The sequence below is a fragment of the Lissotriton helveticus genome, chromosome 3_1 (genome assembly GCF_964261635.1).
Source record: "Lissotriton helveticus chromosome 3_1, aLisHel1.1, whole genome shotgun sequence".
NCBI classification, from domain to species: Eukaryota; Metazoa; Chordata; class Amphibia; order Caudata; family Salamandridae; genus Lissotriton; species Lissotriton helveticus.
This window is the reverse complement of record NC_136061.1, coordinates 229,477,708-229,502,322: the sequence shown is the minus strand read 5'-3', so window position 1 is coordinate 229,502,322 and position 24,615 is coordinate 229,477,708. Positions and strand designations below refer to the sequence as shown.

The following is a 24,615-nucleotide window of genomic DNA, read 5'->3' as shown; positions in this document are numbered from 1 at the left end:
CACGTGCTAAGAATTCACCAATAATTGTCTAGTATTTTACTCTGTATCTCCGGACGTAAGGAAGTAGATTTTTGCCATCTTTGTCTGGGGAGCAGGGCCGCTCCCACAAGTTGCCAGAAAATGAAACATCAATGGCACAATCAATAATTTACGCAGATATTCTTTCACCCTCCTATAGTATCTTCCAGGCTTCTAGCTTGGTTTTCTCTGGTAATCGGTCGGACATATCAGACCACATTTGGCAGTCATGGCAGCCGAGAATAGCGCAAGAATTTGCTACTCTAGCTGTGGTGGCCGCAATGGTGAAGGATTTTCTCCTGACATTATCAAGCCAATGACCATCTCAGTCTGGAGGAGAGGAAATTGGTGTGGATGGGGTTTTAGAGCTTCGCTGTGCTGCCTGGGAAACCACTGAACCTGGTTTTGGTTGTCCATAGAGGCAAGTGGGAGAGTCCTCTGGAGCTTTGTACATTGTATCCAATTTTGGGGGGACTGCTGAAACGGTGGCAAGGCTTTTCATGGTTTTAACACCCTCCTGCCCAATAAAATCAATAATAGGGAGAGCCCTGACTGACTTTTTGGCAGGCTCTTTAGAATCGTAGAGAAAACAGTATGCCTTTTTAGTAAGCATTGGAAGTACAAATCTTTTAGCAGCTCTCCATTAAATTATGAAAAACGCTGATGTCGTCTGGGGCGAGTCTACTGGAGTAGCTGGAGGTAGGGATGACATAGGAATAAGAAAATCCCATTCATTGGGCACGATACTGTGTCCTAGATTTCTCACTCTTCCCTTTCGTCATCCATAGACTGAGGATGGTTAGCTGTGGGTTGAGCTAGAACCTGTGTGAATTGTGATTGCGATATGATAGGTGTCTCCAACAATTGTGATAGTGGCGGTAGTGGTGTTGGAGTTTGGATTAACTGTACAGGTCTTAACGTTTGAGTGGCAGGCACAGTTGGTAGAAATCTCTGATAATAGTCCTGGAGCATACTTTGCAATTTTGTTACCATAGACAGAAATTGGGATAGAATGTTGTTGTTGGTAAGGTTCTGAGTGCTCTCTTGCAGAGTAATAGTCCTGATAGTGGTCTTTGCCATTTTCAAAATCCTGAAATTTGACATGGAGTTGGGAAGGACTGCTAGCTACTCCAACGGTACCATCATCATCAGCATACTCCTCTAGCAGGTTGTCAAGAGTATATGGTTAGACCTTACTAGAAGACGTATGTACTGGAAGAATTGTTGTAGATGAGTTTACTTTTACCAGAATCCAAGACTAAGATGGAAATTTCATTTCTGCAAGTGTTGAAAGCCTCCACAATGAAGATTTCTTCGTCGACAGTAACTTTGTCATCGCCGGTATCGTCGATGGTATGGTCACTGAAGGTATTATTTTCGATGCCATCATCAACTGAGTCAATGTCGACTATCAGCATCAACGACGAGCCTATCGTCGACGGGAGTGTCGAAGGTATCCTGGTCAACAGGAGCATTGCTAGCTGCATCGTCGACAGTATCAACGCCGACGAGTCCTGCGGCAAAGTGAGTGAGGTTTACAGCCAGAGTGACAGTGTCGGGAATCAACTTATATCAAAGTGACAAAGGTTCAAGGCTTGCAGGTATGGGAGAAAGCCAAGATAAAGAGACTGGAGGAGGGGGCAGGGACTCAAGATACAAAACATCAGAGTTAGATGGTGTGGTAAATGGAAACCATGCACTCCAAGAGGAGTTGTCGCATTTGCCCAAAAGTGTGCCTAATATTTCATTAGAAATCAAAAAGCATTCCATTTAAGCGCCTCATCTTGATACTGTTTTAGTACTGGCAGTCTTAAAACCACCATGCTCCAAAGCTCCAAACTTAGAGCAGGAATTATAGGCAGATAATGGGCAGCACCAGACCTAATCCGTTAGGTTTCTTGCGCTGTGCTTGTGAAATCTACTGTTTTCATATAAAATTAAAAGAGGCTTACATCCCGTCCCGTCTCCGTCCTGGCTTTCCATTAGTATATTATTTTATTTTATTATTCTTCACATAGGAGAAACCGATGCATTACCAATGCTTGTTTAAGAAGTTGGGACATGATGTCCTGTCAAGATATGCAGGTATTGAAAGAAATAATTCTTCTTTTAGTTCAATTCCTTAGATAAACATTTGAGAGAAAGAAATTTGAGCAGAGCTCGTAGGGGACTCCCTACACACTGCAGTAGAAAATCTGAAGGCCTTAGCCTCTCTGTGGAGTGTTCTAGAGGGTGCTGGCCCCTGATTAGCTAATGTTTAGAGTTTGGTCCTTTAAAAAAAGAATAAGGAAATATAGGCTATAGAACATATGGTTTATTGTCATTCTGTCTATTGTAGTGGTACATATTGCTTTATTATAGTACTGTGGAACTTCCACTTTGGTGACGGGAAATGATTCAAGGATGTGAATCTATGAAAGATCCAAGTCTGGAGAAACTTTGGAGTATGGTTTAGCTCATAGGTCTGATGATGAGGTCTAAGAATATGCAGAACAAACAGGCTAGCATCATCACAGCAGTGAACTACAATGTTAGAATCCAGTTATACACACTAATTGCGCTCTATGAAAGCATGCATGACAATTAGTTATACTCTGATGAGGCCCATCAGAACAGTTCTATAAAATAAACCTTCTCATTAACAGTAAATCAACACAATAACTCAACTGTAACAGGAGACCACCCCACCATCCCCAATCATACTGAAGATGAGTGGGAAATCTATGAATGCCAGGAAGATTACCAAGAACAAATATTGTAGGTACAATGATTTTTATTACCATTAGTACCAGAAGTATATCAGGAAATTCAAAGATACTGGAATTAGGACTGTGCAAACTTTTATTCCCAGTAACATGGACAAACAAATCTAAGAGAATATCCATCACAATATTGGGTAAAACTCATTCAGGCAACCCTAATCCTTAATCTATGGTACCACCAATTGTGAGTTCAAACAGGTTGTGCAGAAACTCGGAAAGTGGAACAGGAGAAAAACAAACAATAGCACCTTTGAGGATCCCTCAGCAGAGTGTAGGTTATGCTGGTGATATGAAGTGCGTTGAGATATAATTTGTTAATAATACCCAAAATGTATGCTCTCTCTTTTGAACCACCGCAGCCCTCTGTGTCTGGTGTTTCATCTATTGCCCTACAATGTGTCAAGTAGTGTAACAGCCAGCTACATGTGCATGGTGTCTATCCTGCAATAAGGTGTTAATTCACACCTTTTTGCAGCTATCCAACTGTTTAATTACAACAATGAATGTCCAGTATTATCAGCTTACATCAAAGTCGAACAGAGACGATCAGAATCTGCTTGGTACTGCCTCTTCTGGGTGAGTCCCTAAAGCTTCTTAGAATTACAACAGCTTACCTCTATTAACTTGCCTCAAATTGTTGTTTAGTTATTCTCCACAGAAGACCTTCTTTTCATTAATGCTGGTTTGATACTGGATGTCTGCTAAATCAGGATGATCTCATCAAGATAAGCAGGAACAGCTTTCTGGTGAATGCCACTGAGATTAGGGACTCATTAATATAGGTAAAATGTTGCAAAACAAGGAGGGCTCGAAGGGTGAGGCTATCAGAACTACCATGATAATTCAAATCCTTGGCGCTGTTTGGAGTTTTAAGGTGCAGTGATGAATTGCTCCAAAAGATGAGGGCTAATAAGGGGAGCTAGGAATCATCACCCTTGGGTTCAACCAATTTATATGTTGTACAGGAAGTTCGTTTGTGCTCTATTCCCGAGAATGTTTGTGTAGTGTGTACTTTGTGCTTTTGTACTAAATGCTCTATAGGTGGTTGTATGTCCTCACTCTGTTTCATGTTTGCTTTCATCTAGCTGTGGGTTGAAGTCAAGGAAGTGCCCATGCTTTATAACTTACTGCCACTTTGGGTGGGTATGCAGAAGTGAGGGATGCATCTTGGGATACTGGCTTTGTCACTGGTGTGTAGTGGAAACCTCACTGTCCTACCACTCTTTCTGTTTCTCTCACTGACATTGTGTGCTGTTGAATAAGGGTAAATATGTCTACTCTCATCATCTGGCACTATGAGGTACAACCGGAGGGCTCGAAATTTAGGACCAGTGTTGTTGCATACCAGTGGGCTGCAAAGCTGAAGGGCTCAGAAGTATAGTATGAATTCCTATTAGTATGTCAGTGGACAACTTTTATTCACGGTTCGAAGGCTGACACCAGTACGATGGACTCAAGGGTCAAAAAGCACTAGCTGTATCTATCTTTACATTTGTTCCCTTTAATCAACTCTGCTATGGCTAGATGGGAAAGAACAAGAAATGCACAAAGTAGACCTGTAAGCAGTAAGAATAATACTTGACTGGTCCTCTACTCTTGAGGATAGATTGATGGATGGGTACTTGCCGGACAAAGTCATCTCCCTCACGTACAAAAAGCTCATTCACAACACTCCGGACCCCTTAATATCACTGAGGGAAAGATGGGGGCGGGACGGCCTCGAGTTAGATGACGAAATGGCAGGAAACACTGTCCTCTCCTAGGGAGGTTTCTATCTCATCCAAACTGAGGCTTGCCAGTTGAAAATTTTACACTGAATCTACATCTCTGGCTCAAGGCGGGTATTGATGAGTTGGGTTGAAGAAGGATTGTGTAAGAGACAATGTGGCTTAGAGGGCTCCTTTATGCATATTATTTGGGAGTGTGCGCTGATTCAAGACTACAGGAAAAAAGTACGCAAATGTATGAGTGCTGTCTGGGGAGTGGTAATTCGACCGGAAGCCAAGGGATACCACCTAAATGTGGGGAAGCCCACGGACCTTAACACCAAGAGCAAACTTTGGGCGACTCTTGGCCAAATGGTGGCTAAACGGAACATTACCGTCTGTGGGGAGCGGCGGCACCACCAACGCTAGGAGCCTGGAAGGCAGATATGGACTGGTGTATGGTAAGTGAAAGATTGTATATGTAATATGTGGCTGCCCCCGAAAATGGATAGCAGTTTGGACTAATTGGAATGTGCATTGTGGCAATGTCTGTGAACCCCCACTTGTCCCCACCCTAGACGAACCATTATCGCCTCGATATGTATGATCAGTGAGCCTCTTATCCTGCCATATGTACCATCAAATGCTATGTAATTACTAAACTTTAAACTATGTGATACTGCTGCAACCAATGCTTAATTGTAAGCAATGACAAAACCTTTTTGTTTAATAAAAACAGTTAAAACAATAAAAAAAAGAATAATGCTTGAAAAGCTCCAATTACTTTTTAAGTCCCTAGAGAGCAACATATGATCTTCAATTAAATTGTTTGACATAGGCGCTACAACCACTGAAAAACCCATGCCCTCTTATAACAGAGCTTGTCGTGTAGAATTGAATCATGATAATGTTTCATTGATATATTTTTAACTCCCACGCTATACTTTCCTTTATGTTTTCTGTCCCTCTAATTCTCATTTGATTTACTTGACTTACACCTTCTTCTCTTTCCTCATCCCTATCTAATTTATGTATTTGTATGCAAAGGTCAAAAATGGCTGAATACAAATAAAGCTGCCTCTTCCAGGGTGCTTGGTTTAGTTATCCCCTCTTTCAGTGGACTTTCCAGAATGCTCAGCCGTAGGTCTTCAGTTACTAAACTCAGATTATGGTTCAAATATCAACAACATTCATGATGGCAAGGAATACATCTTTGTACGTAACTATGAAAATGTAGAGATCAACAAATAAGGCCCCGATGATGATGGAGAGAACATCTCCCATGACAAGGAAATTCTGATGTTTATGTTGTCATAGGGTTGACTGTTGAAAGGAGCACTGTCAACGATGGGGAAAGCCTCAACCAGAAGGGGAGGAAGGCAGCTAAGAAATAAAGCCTGAATATACAGTAATGCCATCCACTGCGCTGCAGACAGTAACTTTAGCAAGGACGTGAAACAAATGTTGTCTCTTCTGGGTTGTTTGACCACAAGTCTCCTTGAGTTCTTTTCTCCTGTTAATTTAATCGAATTATTCTCTAGAGCCAGTAGACTTAACAAATATTCAATAGTTGCGTTTTCCTTTTCATAACATTAGTACCTTCTGTATTTACTCCAGAGTGTTGTTATTTTTCCCCAAGAGCCCAAAAGATAGAATATTAAAAATGTTTGAAAATTGTAACAATGCTACATTCGAAATATTCACTTAAAGATCACAAAACATGTATAATGACGTTTCCATAGAGAAATATGCAAACATACAAATAATTCTCTAAAAGTAGACTCTGTTTACCTGTAGCACTTACATTTTACAAGAATTTCTCTGGCCAGATGCTGGTTAGTGGATTCACTCGTTTTAAGTTGCAAGTAGCACCATGAAAGTAGGCTCCCTTGCACTGCCCAGAATAAGGAAAACATAACTGAAGCAGATTCCTTTTGAGCAACATTTGTCATCATCATTTTACACTGTAGACCAAATAGAAGAAATGCAAAATTAGTATCATCTGAGGTGTTAGAAACTACAGCTACTCGCTTAAAAGTATTCCATCAAGTAAAAGAAATAGAACCTCAGAGGATGTAAGTGATAGATATAGAATTAAAAGAGATGTTGTAGACCTAACTTTCTTATGAGCATCATGACCTCTGAACCTAAAGACTTCAAATGATGTGTGATCTTGTAATCTTTGCCCTAAATAACATTGCAGTTTTTTTTTTATTAAGTGATATCACGTATTGTAACAACAGCAGCCATTGGATGGTTGAGACCCTGGACTATTAAGGTGATACACTGCAGATCAAAAACAACAAGGAGAGGAAGGAATGCTTGAATTAATCTCAGCCACTGGCGATCACTTAGGCCTCATTCCAGACTGAACCTGAACTTTGGTTGCTTGTGTTCCAATATGGAGAGGACCCGACTTGGCAGTTCAGGATGAACTGTTCTTATTTGAGCAAGTCCAAGGCTGATTTGCATATGGCTTCATCGAATCGGAGGTGAATGGTTGGTGAAAAAACGATAGACTGGGATGAGGCCTGAGCAGAGGTCAGTAGCTGAGACTAATTCAAGCATTTCAGCCATCACTTCATTCTTTGCTGCACCCTGCAGATCAAGGCATCACCTTAGTTAATGTAGATCACTTATGTGCCTAAGAAATTATTTTGCAATGTGTAAATAGCAGATTAACACCCTTTTAGTTATCATCCACATGATAACTAGGTTATTGCCTTGATATGCAAATGGAACTACCTTGATGTATAACAGGCATAGAAAGCATGTACCCATGTAGAGTCAAAATATACTGTATTATTATTATTAGGGAGCTTGTAAAGCGCCTGGTTACGCCCACCGGCGTGTCCCCGCGCTGTAGTAAGTGGGATGATCCTAGAGCCCCGGTACCCAACCCATGCCCAGGCCCATTAGTGAAGGAACAAGTATGTTTTAAGCTCTCTTCTGAACCTGGTCTCAGAAGGTTCTAACCGAAGCTCAAGAGGGAGTTCATTCCAGCTCCTGGCCACCAAGAGCCGGAATGATCTGCCACCCATTCGGGCTCTCTTGACTTTTGGAATCACCATCAGGCCAGTCCCAGTAGATGTAAGGGACCGGACGGGCCTGTAGACAGTGATGAGATTCTGCAGATACCTCGGCCCAGTGCATTGAGTAATGCGGTGACACGTACAAAGGGCCTTAAACACAATTCTCTTCCTGACAGGAAGCCAGTGAAAAGCGTCCAAGGCCCTTTTAGACGCGGCCCTTCTTGGAAGCCTAAGGACCAGCCGGTCAGCCGCATTCTGTAACACCTGAAGCCGGTCAAGACTCTTGACCGTCGCCCCTAGATACAGTATGTTACCGTAATCTAACCGTGAGGTGACAAGAGCATGCACCAGCGTCCTCCTAGCTTCTATAGGAAGAAGATCCATCGTTTTACGCAGACCTTTGAGGACGCCAAAACACGTCCCCACCACACGTCTGATTTGATGTTCAAATGTAAGATCCGAATCTACCCATACACCCAGGTTCTTAGCCTGGGCGCATGGCGTCGAGGCTGGGCCTAAGCAGGATGGCCACCATGCCGATGACCACACAGATGGCCCTCCCTCCCCAAGCACGAGCACCTCTGTCTTGCTACCGTTCAACTTCAGGCAGTTGTTGGCCATCCAGGAGGCAAGTTCCTGCATGCATGCTCTGAAGTTGGAGGCAGCCTGATCCGGCGCCCGTGATAGCGAGCTCACCAGCTGCATGTCATCGGCATATGACACGATCTGGATTCCAAAGCCCTCCAAAATATTCGCCACTGGGGATACATATAAATTAAATAAGGAGGGGCTCAGGGCAGAGCCCTGCGGCACACCCTGATCCAGTTTCACAGCCATAGAGTAGTGGGACCCTGTCTTACCTGGAAACTACGATCCGTTAAAAATGATTGTATCCATTTCAGCGCCGCGCCTGAGACACCGCCCTTATTCAGACACTGCAGCAAGTTGTAATGTGCTACAGTGTCAAAGGCGGCGCTCAGGTCCAGAAGAATGAAGGCCATTGTCTGCCCCTCATCAGCTCCCGGCCTAATGGCCTCAGTGGCCATAAGTAGAGCCGACTCCGTAGAGTGGAGTGACCGGAAACCAAACTGTGCAGGATGAAGAAGATTAGCTTCTTCCACATTGACCATAAGTTGTAGGTTTACAGCCTTCTCGGCCACTTACGCCAAGTAAGGTAGCAGCGAGATAGGTCGGAGGTTATCCAGTTTCTCGATGCTGATGTTAGGCTTCTTCTGAAGTGGCAGTACCACAGCCTGCTTCCAGCTATCAGGCACCGTGTGCATACTAAATGATACATCTAAAAGATGCCTGATATACGGCTCAAGCGTGGCAATACTCTCCTCAAGCAGTTTTGGTGAGGCAGGATCCCTGGGTGAGCCGGACTTTATAGAACTGCAGATTCTGCAGAGCGACTCAGGGGGAGAGGTGATAAAACTATCCAACCTCTGATTTCCCTAAACACCACCAATCGGTTCCACAAACTCTGCACCTGCTTTTTTTTCTCCTGGGAAGGAAGAGTATATTTTTCCAACTTTTTCTGAGAAGAAACCCGCAATGCGATCGCAGGATTCCCCAGAACTTTCTGTGGGAACGGTAGACGATGTAAGTGAGGAAATCTCCTTATAGATCTTGAATAATTCCTTCGTGGAATTTCCCGCCGCCCCAATTCTCTCAGCATTGTAGGTGGCTTTGGCCCGTCTAATAAGGCCATGATAGTTTCTCCGCTTTTTATGGTATTCCAGTTTTGCCTGACTAAGAAAAGCTATCCTCCACTGCCTCTCTAGCCGTTTGTACTCTGACCTAGCTAGGTGCAAATCATCGTTATACCAAGGTGTAGATTTCTGTGGTCTATTCACTGTTTTGTTCAGACGTAGTGGAGCTACGCTGTCAAGGGCTTCTTTTGTGTGTCTTTCTAAATTACAGCAAGCAGATTCAACATCAGTACCCCCCGGCTGTCCCCTTTTAGTCAAAGCTTCATTAAACTTCAGCTGTGAGAAGCCAGCGACACGGGTGGTTGAGTACAGGTTGTTCAGGGGCTCTAGTTTGAGGAGTCTTTACCATAAAGGGTACAAAGAAGTGGTCGGACAGGGAATAGGGATAGGAGTACTCACTTCAACTTTCCCCCAATTGGCAAATACTGGATCCAATAGATGGCCATGCCATGGGTAGGGGCCAAGGAATTCAAGTTTAATTGCAATGACTGTAGTTCCTGACGTAAATCTACAGCCCCCCTATCAAGGGGATTTTACAAGTGAATATTAAGGTCCCCCAATAGTAGGAATTTATCTTTCCATAGAGCGGAATCCATCATGCCTTCGAGCAGGCTGGGGACAAACGTGCATATGGGCCAGGAGGTCTATAGACCAGAAGTCCTTTCACTGTAAGGTGCGGACTGACCCCAATTGTAAATGCACCTACCTCACTATCAGCTATGACCATAGGTTCCATTTGGCAGCTTAGAGGGTGTTTAAAAACAATGGCTATCCCACGACCTCTGCCAGATATCCTATCCAGCCTAACAATCATATACCCCAGGGGAAGAGCCTCAATGATTTCTGGTTCGGAATCGGCGACCAGCCAAGTCTCCGTGAGGAATAAGAGGTCAAGCTTTTTATCTGTGAGTAGATCATAGATGTCTAGTTTGTGTTTACACATTGATCTACAGTTAAGCAGACCGCAGGACAGGCTTGATGCCCCTCGCTTTATCTTACCTTTCGTGTGATATCTAAATGAGCAATGTTCGCATGAACTTCTCAATGGCACCCACAAACGGCCAAATGCAACCATCCAAAATATGCCGAAGCACAGCCTCAAATGCTCAGGCAAAACTATCATTGGTGAAACTCAAGAGGTGAAAGTAGCTCCTAGTCAGCCATACACAGGTATCATAAGCTATTGTGTCTTTAAAGAAATATCTTGTCTGTCGCTTGTGACACACCGCAATAGTGCAGCCCAAGACCCTATACCCCAAAGGAACTACCTCACAGACACAAAACGGACAGTAATATAAGCTTTTCACAGTTAAAGTCAATGTATGCAGAAAATATGAAGCTTCAGGAACTGTTTTACGTATTTATACAGAAGTGTTTTTGCTGATACATATTTTTAAATTGCTGTTGCAACAACGAGGCGGAAAGGATATCTTTAAATCTACTCCATTGAAAACGACATGAAAACTTATTTTACCACTTAATTAAACAATCCAAAGCATTTTGGCATCACCAAAATGGCCTAGAGTATGAAGGTAACACTCGGCTCCAGGGCACCTCAAAATAATTCCTCTGTGTATTAAACCTTAAAGAAGGGTTCGCATAGTTGCATTTCCTGTCACTGAGGAACAGTATAATACATTTCAAATTTGTCTTACTTACAACTGCATTTTACACAATGCTGTGGTATTGTTTTGTACTTCGGTTTGCGGTAGAGCGCATGCACTGCTGCAAGAATGCAAATATATCACCCAAGTATGTATCTTATCACAAAGTCAGTCGCTGATAAAATTAGAGATCTATTTTTTAAAAGCAAACACATGTTCAACACACTTAATCAGATGCTTTTCTAGCGGTTTTAAGAAATTAGCTCTGCAAACGTAGCCCTGAACGTTAGTTATATTTTTCAATTCAACACTGCCTTTATTTCACTTTTAGAAGTAAATCAATACCACGGTTGACTATCTAAACATCCGGAGCATTGATGAAACTATGTGGAGACCTGTTCTCAGTAACATCAAAAACAAAGAAAAATCAAGCAAAATCAATGGTAAGTGCAGAGCCCGGATGATGAAAACATTAACACTGGTGTATTCAGCATTATAGAACCATACTTTCCTAGTGGAAGGGCTGTTTCGTAATTCTTAAACAGAATGTATGAGAGGAAAACGAGTCATCCCTCAAGGGGCCAAGTAAAGACTCAAATAGAATGTTACATCCTCGAATGGAACATCAATATTACGACCTCACTCATATGCTCGTTCATATACAGTCTCCCCAAGCCACTTCGGGTCGCGGGGACCCCCTCCTCCAAGACTTTTTTTTTTAAGGGTAAATGGCACGCAGACCCCCTCCCCGAGGCATTTCAAGCCCCAGGGTTAACATCACCCCCAAGGCCAAAATATATTTGTAAAGGGGATGGGGCGCACGGCTTCCCTCCCCTAGCCAATAGTGGCCCGCCACCCGGGGACCCCATCCCCTCTGGCCATTACTCAAATATAAGGTAGGAGGGAGCGTGACCACCCCTCCCTCGGAGAGCCTTAATAGGCCGTGAGGACCCATTCCCCCAGGTGCCAAATTCCATTAAACAAGGCACCCACCAAGTTGGCAGACGCAGGTGGAGTCCCAGGTTCCCCTGCATGCTTCGGGAGCAAGCAATACTCCTGCCAGGCAGAAGAAATATGTGTTTCCTGGCCATCGTTTTGTAGAATTCAGCCCCAGGGCCTTTTTAGTCTGGGGAGATAGGGCAAAAAGGCCATGTCTTCACTATTTTTTCCTTCTTTGAACAGAATTTGACTCAAGGGCGATGCCCCTCATTTTCACATCAGCCCCGGGAGACTGGGTTCCTGGGGCCTAACACACACCCCTATATAAATAATTTGCACATAAAAAGCACTCCTTTAAAAAAAATGTTGCCACAGATTCGTGGATCCTCCGCGAATTCACTGCAATTTATTTTATTTTATTATTTAAACGTTTTGTGCGCCACCAATAGCAAGATATCACTACCCTGCAATCATATGTCTTTTTTTTAACCTTTTTTTCTGGTTCTGGCTGAGTCCAGAGGCTTAAGATGGATAACGCCATATCCTGGTTGATCATGGTGACAGCCAATAAGATCTCAGCTGAGATTTGTCAGGGATACTGACCCATTTTGCACCAAATCACAAAAACATTCTTACTTTGCCGAGTTCCATCTTTCTGCCAAATTTGATGCAAATCCTTTCAGCGGTTTGAGCTGTAGCTGTGTCTGAAGTGTCCACAGAAAAATTAATAGGGGAAACGAGTTCTGGGAACCCCTTTTTTTCTCAACCCCAGTTGACAGATCACCTCGAACCATTCCATGCGATAACTAGTCAAAAAGTAGCACTTTTTTTGGAATCAAAACTGCTTAACTATTTTAATCTGCTGAAATCCAACCCTTTAACTCCTTACTATTATATACTTACCACTTACCCCTACACTAACCTAATAGCACTTACCCCTTACAGGTACTCTTAACCTCTTGCCCCTTACCTTTAACCACTTACTTTTAACCATATTCATAACCCCTAAATCTTAACCCCTTACACATAACCATTAAACTTAAGTCTTAACCTCGTTCGCTCAACCTTACCCTCTTATCTATAACCCAACCCAATTCTGAAATCATATTATCCATATAGTATTAGTAATATATTTCTTCATTATATTAAGTAACAAGTGACAATTGTAATGATAGAATTGTAGTATACAATGGAATGCCTATGGCTGCGATCAAAGGGTATGTTCCAATAAAAAAGAGTGAGTCATAGTGTGTGTAAATGGGAGAAAGAATGTATGCGTTAGTGTAAGTAATGAATAAGTTACTTAACTTCAGTAATGCTCATTCTGGTGGTTACTCTGTCCAACTGCCAATTCCTCAACTTAGAATATCACCCAGGCACCAGACTAGATCCAGAAAATTGAGAAGCAGTGCTCCTGTACACTGATAGGCGGGGAGGACATGATACTTCTGAGTTTTACGCATTACGTCCCTAAAGAGCATGCAGAGGCTTTTGCAGCTGAGTGGGCTTTTGTTCTGGCACCGGCACTGTACCGTAATCAAGTTGGCAGGGATAAAGATTCACCGCCACATGATATTCCATTGCGATCTATGCCTCAACCACAACCCCAATATCCCATACAGCGGGAAGCCAAAGGTCCCGTTGCTGATATCCTCGCCCAGTGGAGTGTCAAGGAGTGATTGAAACATGTGTGTTACCAATGAATAATCCACTTTTTACTGTATCTAAATCCGATGGGTCTTACCGCATAGTTTTTGATTATCGGCATTTGAATACTCATTGTAGGACCATTGCGGTACAGAATACCCATAGCTCTGCTTTATTAGACAGCATAGTTCATAAAAAATATAAAACACTTGATATTTCCAATGGTTTTTATAGCCAAAACCTGTCCCCTGATTGTAGTCAATGGACCGCATTCAGGGCCGGTGGAAAACAGAAAAAATACCGGCGTTTGCCTATTGGGTATAAAAATTGCCTTAGGGTTTTCGCCGCACGTGTTGTCTCTCTATTGGACAGCATAGACCCAGATGCACACTCGTATGTGGATGATATCTATCTCACAGACGACGAATTATGGCCGAATCTGTGCTGTGTTGACTGCATAATTCTGGAATTTGCGTACTACGGCTACAAATTCAATATTGCCCAATCCCACACCGCGAGTTATGCGGTGCTCTTTTTGGGCTATGAGCTCAACAATGTAGGTCGGGGCTTGACTTCCCACTTTCTGGAGCAATGCGCAAGTTTGCAGTCTCCAACTACCCTGAAAAAACTTCAGTCTTTGCTGGGATTTTTGAATTTCGGGCATTCTTATATTCCAGAATATGCCCAGCGTACCAAGCCGCTTCATGTCTTGATACAACCTACATTTTCAAAAGCCAGCTGGTTACCAGAACATTCCGCTATTTTACTTTCTTTGCAATCTGATTTGCTTGAATCTAAGTACATGTTGATGCGTGGTAACCACACTAACCTGGTGATACGAATTGTGCCAGGCGCAGTGGGTTTCACTTACTTGACATACAATGAAGGAGACACAGTACCTATCGCATACAAATCACATTTGTACACTTCGGCCGAGATGAGGTTTTCAACTGTTGAAAAAGTTTTGACAGCTGTGCAAATGGCGGTCCTATAGGAACACGCACTGGGACAGGGAAAACGTATTTTGGTGCTTACACCTTACCCTGCTTTAGAAGCAGTGACAAAGACTAGTGTGCCAAACTCAAAGGCTTTGCATTCCCGCTGGATACAATGGGCTACTTCCTTGACGTCCCCGGATTACACCTTTATCTTTGACCCCTCTCTTCAGAGACAAGAGTTCTTGGAGTATGAACCTGTTCATCCACATCCCCTGTCTTTGCTTCCTTTGGAGGAGTAGGCATGCATCATTTACAGCAATAGTTCGGCGCAACCGGCCAAGGATTCTAAACATGCTTACGGAGCTGCTTGTGCGTTCAAATCTTCCATTGTGCATACTCGGGTACTGGGAGACTGTACTGCACAATTGCCTGAGCTGCGTGCTCTAGTTCTTGCTCTCGAGTTTCCTGATCCAAATGTTTCAACTCATTGTCTGCGACTCTTATTACAGTGTTCAGTCTTTCAATGACAACTTATTCTTTTGGTCTCAAAATGATTATCGAGATTCTAAAGGCAGCACAATTAAGCATAAAAAGCTTTGGGCACGAGTAGCAGATCTTAAACTACGTCTGCCACTCACATATGTTATACATACTCTTGGCCACCAGTGTGTGGGAGCACACACTCTTGGGAATTGTTTGGCTGATGAAGCAGCCAAATCTGCAGTAGCCACGTGTTCTGTAGCAGCCATTACTAGATCCAAAACTATGATAGATAATTACATTTTGGCAGGAATAGCTGCTCCTAAGGAGGACTCAATTACCCTCAAGGTTTCCCTTCTAAATATTCTTATTAGTTAACTCCCGAACAAGTTCCTTTTGCTAGAATACCAGACGTTGGAGATCGGCTGATTCCCAACGCGGACCGCAGACACACTTTAATCAAGCGCACACGAAGGCATGGCTTCGGCCCATGCCGGCGTGTCTGTGACCATTTCTTGCAGCAACGTTATTGGTGGCGTGGTTTATATAAACAGACCCGTAATTATGTACTTTCTTGTGACATCTGTCAACAAATCAATCCTTCTGCGGTACCACGTCCACCACAAACACCGCTTTGCATTGCTGATCGTCCTTTTGCTTGATCACTGCGGTCCCTTTTCTTCAGATACTGCATTTAAATATATTTTAGTTGGAGTGGATTCGTGCACTAGATTCTTTTGGGTATGGCCACAACACAGTGCTGACGATAAAACTGTCAGAGATTTGCATCGAGATGGACCCTGTTGTTGACCATTCTTCTGTTCTTCCAGCTTCCTCGTGCAACGTGGAGGCTGTATACACATATTCCACAAGTGGGTCTTTACACGATTTGCCGGATAGTCCTTTGCACCATGACAGTTTTTCTATTGACTCAACTTCCGGAGACTATATCTACATATTTGTGACCTGGAGGGATGCCGCATCCACAATTCGAAGCCGACATCGGGGTTGAGGTGACACGCTGCTGAATACAAGCGAACACAGACGCCACAGTGATTGGATGTGAATACTGGCATCATTTAAAGTCATCCCTCCAGGTCACAAATTAAGAGAAATCTTTAAATTCGAAGGAGTGACTCGCTTGATTTGTGATAAGGTGATCACTGTCACATCTACTGGGAACTTTTGAAATAATACATCTCTGGAATATACTTGATATAGTCTCTGTAATTTTTCGCCCTGAAGAAGTCCTCTGGACGAAACGCGTTGGCTACGCTCTGTATGAAGAACTTGAATAAAAGAAAATTTTAAGACCTACTGAGCGGATTCCTTAAATCATTACCTTGATTATCACTGCGAATGTTCATTGTAGGGAAGTGCTGAACCATTGTGTTTTGTTGTAAAACTTTGGGCGTTGCCCTTGGGAGTCTAGGGGTATATGACTTCAGGTTCTTGGCACCCAAAAAACTCTCCAAAATAAGTAGACCATAAACGTTGGATAAAGTGCAGTCATTTCCTGCCCTATACCCCTGCTGCTCTAGTGTTAATTGTACAAAACGATGTGTCTTTTATATCATGGTCACAATCAATTGCGTTCTGTATTGCAATTTGCATGGACTTTGCAAACTCTTTAAATAGGAAAAGTACTGTAGGATTATTTGAATGCAACTACTTTGTTTTCTCTTTAAAATTTAACAGACAAACAGCAATTCATGTCCATGAAGGATGCAACCTACACGCTTCTGTACATTGAAAAAGGAAAATGCTACTTACCAGTATGCATCTGTTCTTGGCATATAGGGCTGCTGACATTCATATCTTTGCATAGATCGCCGCCTAGTGTTGGGTCCGGATGATTGCACTTTGTTGTCTTGGAAGAGTCTTCGAAGTATCACGAGATAGGTGACTCCTCCCTTGGACTACAGTGTGCATGGCCATCCACTCCATCCTTAGATTGTTTTTCGCCATTGTGGCAAAGATGGAGTATAGTAGAGTAAAGATGGCCATGCAAAGAAAACCCTGCAGCTGCGACAGGCCCCGGGGAGGAGGGTGGGCGATATGAATGTCAGCAGCCCTACATGCCAAGAACAGATGCATACTGGTAAGTATAATTTTCCGTTCGAGGCATGTGGGCTGCTGAATTCATATCTTTGCGTAGACTGTATAGCAGTACCTCCTCTAGCGGGGGACGCCTGTCCCAGCTGCAGCAGTTTGAAAAAGAGTTTTGAGGACAGCTTGGCCTGCAGCAGCTTGCTGCTTTGCTTGCACATATACACAATAGTGTTTGGTGAAAGTGTGTATTGTAGACCATGTGGCTGCCTTACAGATGTCTTCTAGTGGAATGTTTCCCAGGAAAGCCATGGATGCCCCCATTTTTCACATGGAGTGTGCTCTTGGGGTTACTGTTAGAGTGCGTTTAGCTTTGTGGTAGCATATTTGGATGTATTTAACTATCCATCCAGCTATTCCTGATTTAGAGAAGGGGTTACCTGTATGTTGTGGTGAGAAAGCAACAAACAGTTGCTTTGTCTTTCTGAATGGTTTAGTTCTGTCAATATAATATAACAGTAGCTGAAAGAGCCTTACACACACTAGATGTAAGAAGAGCTCTGACTGCGGGGTTTGGAAGAAAACGGGCAGTTCAATGGACTGATTGATATGGGAAGTGGAGGAGTGTGGCTCACTGAGTGGAGGAGTATGGCTCACTGATTAGAGCGGCAGACCCTGATGCAGAGGTCTGGCCCGGGACCAGGGTTCAATTCCCATCGCAGCAGGGTCTTGAGCTCAAATGTCTGCGGACCCGATAATTCTCGGCACGGTGCCTACTCTAATCATGGGGTCCCACACTGCAACTCTGGGCAATAGCTTGCTTAGTCTCCACACCGGCCTTAATCGCTAAGGATGCCTGGCTTCACCAGGGGGGTGCCCAGGAGTTGGGTGCCTCACAGGAACAGGCCAGGACGGGTTCCTCAGCGGTTTATTCAGCGCGGGGACACACTGGTAAGTGTAACCATGCGCTTTATAAGCTTCAGAATTACAATTACAAGTGGAAATGACCTTTGGCATGAATTTAGGGTTAGTACGTAGTACCACCTTATTTGCATGTAAGGTTCCTGAATAGTTAAAGCCTGTAACTCACTTACTCGTCTGAGTGAAGTGATGGCAATTAAAAAAGCCACCTTCCATGTTAGAAATTGCAGTTCACATGAATGGAGTGGTTCAAAAGGAGGTCCTATACGTTTGGTAAGTACTATATTTAAGTTCCAGACTGGTGAAGGTGGATGTTTGGGAGGGATTATCCTTTTAAGCCCTTCCATGAAAGCCTTGATTGCTGGAACTCTGAACAGAGACAGTTGTTGTCTGTTTTGGAGGTAAGCTGCTATAGCTGCAAGATGAATTCTTATTGAAGAGTATGCTAGATTGCATCTTTGAAGATGCAACAGGTAACAGATAATGTTTTGTATTGAAGCGTCTAATGGATTGATTTGGTTATTGTTGCAATAAATTACAAATCTTTTCCATTTGGCTGCATAGCATGCTCTAGTGGTTGGGCGACTTGTCTTGCCTCTTTGATAATATTCATACAATCAGGAGGCAAATTGAGATATCCAAATTGTAAGACTTCAGGAGCCAGATCGCTAGGTTCAGTTGATTGGGATCTGGGTGCCTGATTTCTCCATGGTTCTGAGTTAGGAGATGTGGCGATAGACGCAGTCTTTGGTGTGGAACCACGGAGAGTTCTAGGAATGTTGTGTACCATGGTTGTCTGGCCCGTGTTGGAGCAACCAGGATCAGTGTCAGAGACTGCTGACGTAGTTTGCGTGCCACTAGCGGAATCAGTGGGGCTGGTGGAGATGCGTACGCAAATCTGCCTGACCAGTTCATCCATATCGCATTGCCTTGTGACAACGGATGTGGGAACCTGGCGGCAAAGTACTGGCATTTGGAGTTTTCGTTTGTGGCAAACAGATCTATTTCTGGATGCCCCCATTCTTGGAAGAATGGTTGGAGAGCTTGAGGATGAATCTCCCATTCGTGTATCTGTTGTCTGTGCCTGCTTAACAGATCCGCTATTTGATTGTCTTTCCCTGGCAAGTGTTGTGCTAGGAGAAAGATGTTCTTTGGAACTGCCCACCTCCATATGCTCTGCGCTAAGTGAGAAAGCTGTAGAGAGTGAGTCCCTCCCTGTTTTTGGAGGTTATACATGGCTGTCATGTTGTCCGCCCGGATCAACACCGCCTTGTTTTATATGTGGTTTTGGAACGCTTTCAGTGCCAGAAAAACTGCTAGGAACTCTAAGTGTTTGATATGCAGTGTCTTTTGTTTGGCTGTCCAGAGTCCCTGGACTGTGTATTGATGTGTCTGCTGTCAATACTACTTGTGGAACTGGCTCTTGGAAGAGTCGCCCCTTAGAAAGGTTTTGTGGATTCCACCACTGCAGAGAGTTGTATGCGCGACTGCCTACCAACACTAGGTCTTTTAGTTGTCCTTGAGCCTGGTTCCACTGCCTTGCTAGGCATTCTTGTAATGGACGCATTTGAAGTCTGGCATGGGGGACAATGAATATGCAGGAGGCCATCATGCCTATAAGTTGCATGAACACTCGAGCTGGTAGGGAGTGTTGTGGCTGAAACCTTTGGATTAGGGTCTGCATGTTGGCTATCCTGACTGGATTGGGATATGCCTTTGCTACTGATGTATCTATTGTAGCTCCCAGATATTGCTGTATGTGGGAGGGTTGCAGATGAGTTTTTGGGTAATTTATTGAGAAACCCAGACTGTGCAGCAGCTGGAGGGTTGGAGACGTATGACTTGCACATTGGGTGTCTGACTTGGCTTTTATGAGCCAATCGTCGAGATAGGGAAACACGTGGATGTGTTGCCGCCTGAAGTGTGCTGCCACTACAGCTAGGCACTTGGTGAACACCCTTGGAGCTGTAGTTACTCCAAAGGGGAGAACCTTGAATTGATAGTGTTGCCCTTGTATTGTGAACCTGAGATATTTCCTGTGAGCTGGGTGTATAGGAATGTGGAAGTATGCGTCTTTGAGGTCTAATGTGGCAAGGAATTTGCCCTGCTGAAGCAGTGGGAGAACTTGTTGTAAGGTTATCATATGGAAGTGCTCTGATAGTATGTATTGGTCTGAGGTCCAAAATGGGTCTGAGGGACCCGTCATTTTTGGGAATTAGGAAGTATAGAGAATATACTCCTGTTCCTTGGTGTTGAAAAGGGACTGGCTCTATGGCGCCCTTTTGTAGCATGGATTGGAACTCTTGCTGTAACAGTGTTATGTGTTCTTTGGACATAGGACGGTGTTTGGGTGGTATGTTGGGTGGAGTAGAAGTGAGTTCCAGGCAATAACCATACTGGATAATTTGTCTCACCCACCTGTCTGTGGTAATTGCGTTCCAGACAGGTAGGAACTGATTGATTCTGCCTCCGACCGGTGTTGTGTGGTCTGGAGGGAGTGTGGTGAAGTCACTGTTTGGTGGCAGTGGAGGCTCTGGTGTTATTGCCTACACGTCCTCTGCCCTTATTATTGTTTCCTCTGTAACCTCCTCTATTGGAGCCTTTGTTAAAAGTGCTCTGGGTATTTGACTTGAAGGTGGAGGAGCTTTGCGATGTGCTGCCCCTTCCATCACCTCTATATGAGGAGCAACGAAAGGAGCCCCGGTGTTGTTGGAACTGAAGCGCCCCCATTAACTTGGCAGTTTGTGTCCTTTTTCATTTTATCTAAAATGGTGTCAACTGCAGGGCCAAACAGAAAGTCTTGGTTTACTGGCTGATTGAGGATGGTGGATTGCACCTCGTTCTTAAATCCAGATATGCGTAACCATGCGTGTCTGCGCAGTAGAACTCTGGTGTTGATAGACCTGGCCGAAGTATCGGCTGCGTCTAGCGCCCATTTGATGGAGGCGTTTGTTATGAATTTGCCTTCCCGAATGAGGTCGTTGGCCTGCGCCTTAAAGGGTTCTGGTAGGTGTTGCATTAGAGTCTCGAGCTGGTCGTAGTGTGCTCTATCATATCTCGCTAATAGAGCTTGTGTATTAGCGATTCTCCAAGAATTAGCAGCTTGTGAAGCTACTCTTTTCCTTGATGCTTCTAAAATTTTTGATTCTTTATCAGGAGGTGGAGCATCTCCTGTTGTCTGTGAATTGGCTTGTTTACGAACATTTGCAACGACTAAAGAATCTAAAGGCAATTGTTGTTTTATATAAGTAAGGTCTGCTGGTGCTGCCTTATATTTTTTCTCTATTCTTGGATTGAGCACTCGTGCCCTAGCAGGATCTTTAAAGATATCTGGCGCGTGCTTGAGAACCCCTTTAAGCATTGGAAGAGTTCTAACATTTTTCTCAGAAGTGGGGAAGGTGTCGAACAAAAAATCCTCCTCTATAGGGTCAGTGTGCATATCTACCTTGTGATATTTAGCTGCCCTGTCTATAAGCTGATTAAACATGATTGTGTCGTCTGTAGGTGACGGTTTTGTTGGGTATGGGGAATTATCTGGGTTGGGCTGTTGCTCGTCAGGATCATTTTGGTCATCCAATGTGTTATCTTGTGTATCAGGATCCCCAGTGTCATCATAATTGTATTGAGGATCTTCCCCCATGTCCTCTCCCTCATTATAATCAGAGTGTGTGGGAGAGTAAGGAACGAAAGGCATATCAGGCAGAAAAGGAGGAGGAGTGAAAGGCCTTGAGGGAGATGTGCCAAAGTCTTTTTTTCTTTGGAGGAACTGGAGAAGGAGTGTCTTGTGGTAAAGGCCTCTTCTTTCGGTGGTAAACTATCACGTGTCCTGTATCTGGATCGATATATAATTTAGCTTGCTCCTCAGTCACTGGATCTGGGTGGAATAGTTCTTCCTCAACAGTCCGTGGCTTTGGCGTAGAGGGTTTAGGTTTCTAAACCTTTTTTGGAGTCTGTGGCTCGGTGCTTTTTGGTGTCGGAGCTCCTTTGGGCTCGACAGCTGTTTTAGGTTCGATAACCTTTCTCGGTTCGGCGCGTTCTTTGGCTTTAGAGTCTTTCTTTGGTTAGGTGGCATTTTTAGGCTCGGCGACTGGTTTTGGATCGACCGGGTTTTTTGGTTCGGTATGTTTTTTGTCCGAAGCCTGGTGTTTCTTTGGGTCGATTGTCTTTATTGTCTGTTCGGCAGCCTTTTCTGGTTCGTCTGTATCAGTTGGATCGACGACCTTTTTCGGTTGGACGATTTTCTTCGGTTCCGATGGCTTTTTGGGCTCGACGATTGTATTCGGTGCCAAGCCTTTTGGTGCCGTGTGTTTTTGCGGCTCGACGCTCTTCGGTGCCGATGGTTTTTCGGCGTGACAGCTTTCTTAGGCTGTACACCCTTTGGATCGACGACCTTACTTTTTGGGTCGATGATCTTCGGTCGGACCACCTCTTTTGGTTGTGCGCCCTTCGGGTCTACCAGTTTTTTTGGTTCGATGACCTTTGGCTGGAGAACTCTTTTTGGCTCGATGACTTTCTTTGGGCCTGGGCTACCTGAAGGCGTTTGTTTGTGCTTCGGAGCCGAGCCGAGAGGTGGGGTCTCCGAAGGAATGTCTCGATCTTGGCTAAGGCCTTTCGGCGATGCTTCGACCTGTGCCTTCTTTGTTGGGCTGAGTGGAGTGGGGGGCTGGGTACTCACAGTTTTTTGCCCCGGTGTGATCTGGTCATCGGAGTCCGATTGGTCCTCAACGGTGACGATCTCGAGATCGGAGTCGGGGGCTTCGGGAAGCTTTTGGTCGTCCTCAAAGATATTCTCCGGTTCCGGTGCCGACTTCTGCATCTCTCGCCTGGCAGCCCGTCGATTCCGGATAGTTTTCTTGGATCGAAATGGGGCACACGCCGGGCAATCCTCTTCTTTGTGTTCAGGTGCCAAACACTTGTTGCATACTGTGTGTTTGTCAGTATGTGGGAACTTTGATTGGCATTGTGGGCACCTTTTAAATGGCTCCTTTCCATCGACGGAAGTCGCACGTGGCGTCGATAAGGCCCAACGGACAGAGTCGACTACCGGATCGAGATGAAAAGCTGGATGGAGTCGAGGGGTACCGAGCGAAAACAATACCGTCGAGTTCGAAGGCCTTTTGGCCTTAGGGAGTAGTTAGTTTCGATTCCGAGATGGAGTGTAGGAAAATAACATCCAAACCCAATGGCGGAAAAAAACAATCTAAGGATGGAGCGGATGCCCTTGCACACTGTAGTCCAAGGAAGGAGTCACCTATCGTGATACTTCGAAGACTCTTCCAAGACAACAAAGTGCAATCATCCGGACCCAACACTAGGCGGCGATCTATGCAAAGATATGAATTCAGCAGCCCACATGCCTCGAACATATATCCTTTACCTTTTTCTGTAGCAGAATCTGACTCTGCTGTTTCGATAATCAATGGGGTGATATCTTTACTTTTCTCCCTGTTTCAATTTAGCTACTATATGAAACATTACCCTGTAGGAAGCGTGAACCCCTTGGAAGTGCTTTTCGACACGAACTGTGGTCCTTGCCTTTCACTTATCGAGGTTTATGGGAAAATACAGAAGTTTACCTTAGCTGGGAGGATTGTGATTCCATAGTAGGGCATTCCCTTGTATGCAAAAACATACAATTGCACGGAGCATGTAATCTGTCCGCTCCGAACCTCGCGTGTGTTTTGAAAGGTAATCCAGTGCCCGCAATCATTCCCACGTTCACTCTGCTTGCTAACGGTAGCTATCTTAATTTAAATAACCAGGAATGCTGCGGCATGCAAAAAGAACAATTGATGGACAAACTGCAGAACAATTTCATATATTCACCTCGGTACACAGATCTGGGACTAAATCCATCGTTTTTTTGCTCACCATGCCATTCCAGGTTGGCCCCAGCCACATGCAAATCAGTCCTGACCCTGCGCCCAATGGGAAAAGTATAGCCCGAACTGCCAGGCCAGGTCCTCCGTGGACTGGAAACAAGCATCCTAGGAACGGTTTCGGGCTTTCAGCGCTCCTCAGCCAGGACAGCTTGACTCCAGTGGCATGGAGAGCACGGGACCCACGTCTGGGCATACCCGTTCCACTCGGGGTGACAAATGCAAACAAAAAGAACAATTGATGGACAGAATTCAGAACAATGTCATACATTCACCCCAGTACAGAAATCTGGGCCTAAATGTGAGAAAGTGCCATCTTTCTTGCATTGGTATGCCCCCACTGACTGCTGATGTGCTTTGAATGAGTGTGCCCTGGGCTCCTGCCAACCAGGTATCCAGGGCCTGTGTTCCTTCCCTAAAAACTGTGTTGAAACAAAACCCAATTGGAATCTCTGGCCACCTATCAGCCCGTAGTAAATGGTACCCTATGTACCCAGGGCATGGTGACCAGAGAAGACCCCAAAGGGCTGCAGCACTTATTGTGCCACCCTTAGGGGCCCTGTACCTGGGTACCCACACACTGCCTTTGGCAGGGTGAGTGCCTAGGTACAGAACTAAACAAAGAGTCGACATGGCACACATCCCTGTATGCCATGCCCACAAACCCACTGCCCTGGCATACATCAGTCACCCCTCTTGCTGGGTGCCCTATGCCAGTAGTGTGGGCCCAGGTGCATGATCCCTGTGCCCCTACAGTACCCAGGGCCATTCCTGGGCACTGTAAGAGCAGTGATGCCATTAAGAGTATATGGTGCTGGGAGGTTGTCATTACGAACTCCACAGTACCATAATGGCTACACTGAAGACTGACAAGTTTGGTACCAAACTTCTAAGCACATTAAACCCGCACTGATGCCAGTGTGAGATT

General features: G+C 44.5%; 1 protein-coding gene across 1 annotated transcript in view; it reads right to left on the bottom strand.

The window, feature by feature from the left end:
• The window catches only part of ZZEF1 (zinc finger ZZ-type and EF-hand domain containing 1), a 1,627,273-nt gene that overhangs the window by 1,191,340 nt on the left and 411,318 nt on the right, over positions 1-24,615 (bottom strand). Inside the window, exon 19 of the mRNA XM_078679684.1 lies at positions 6,291-6,450. Within this exon, the coding sequence (XP_078535810.1) occupies positions 6,291-6,450 (160 nt within the window). The remainder of the gene's footprint in view (positions 1-6,290; positions 6,451-24,615) is intronic.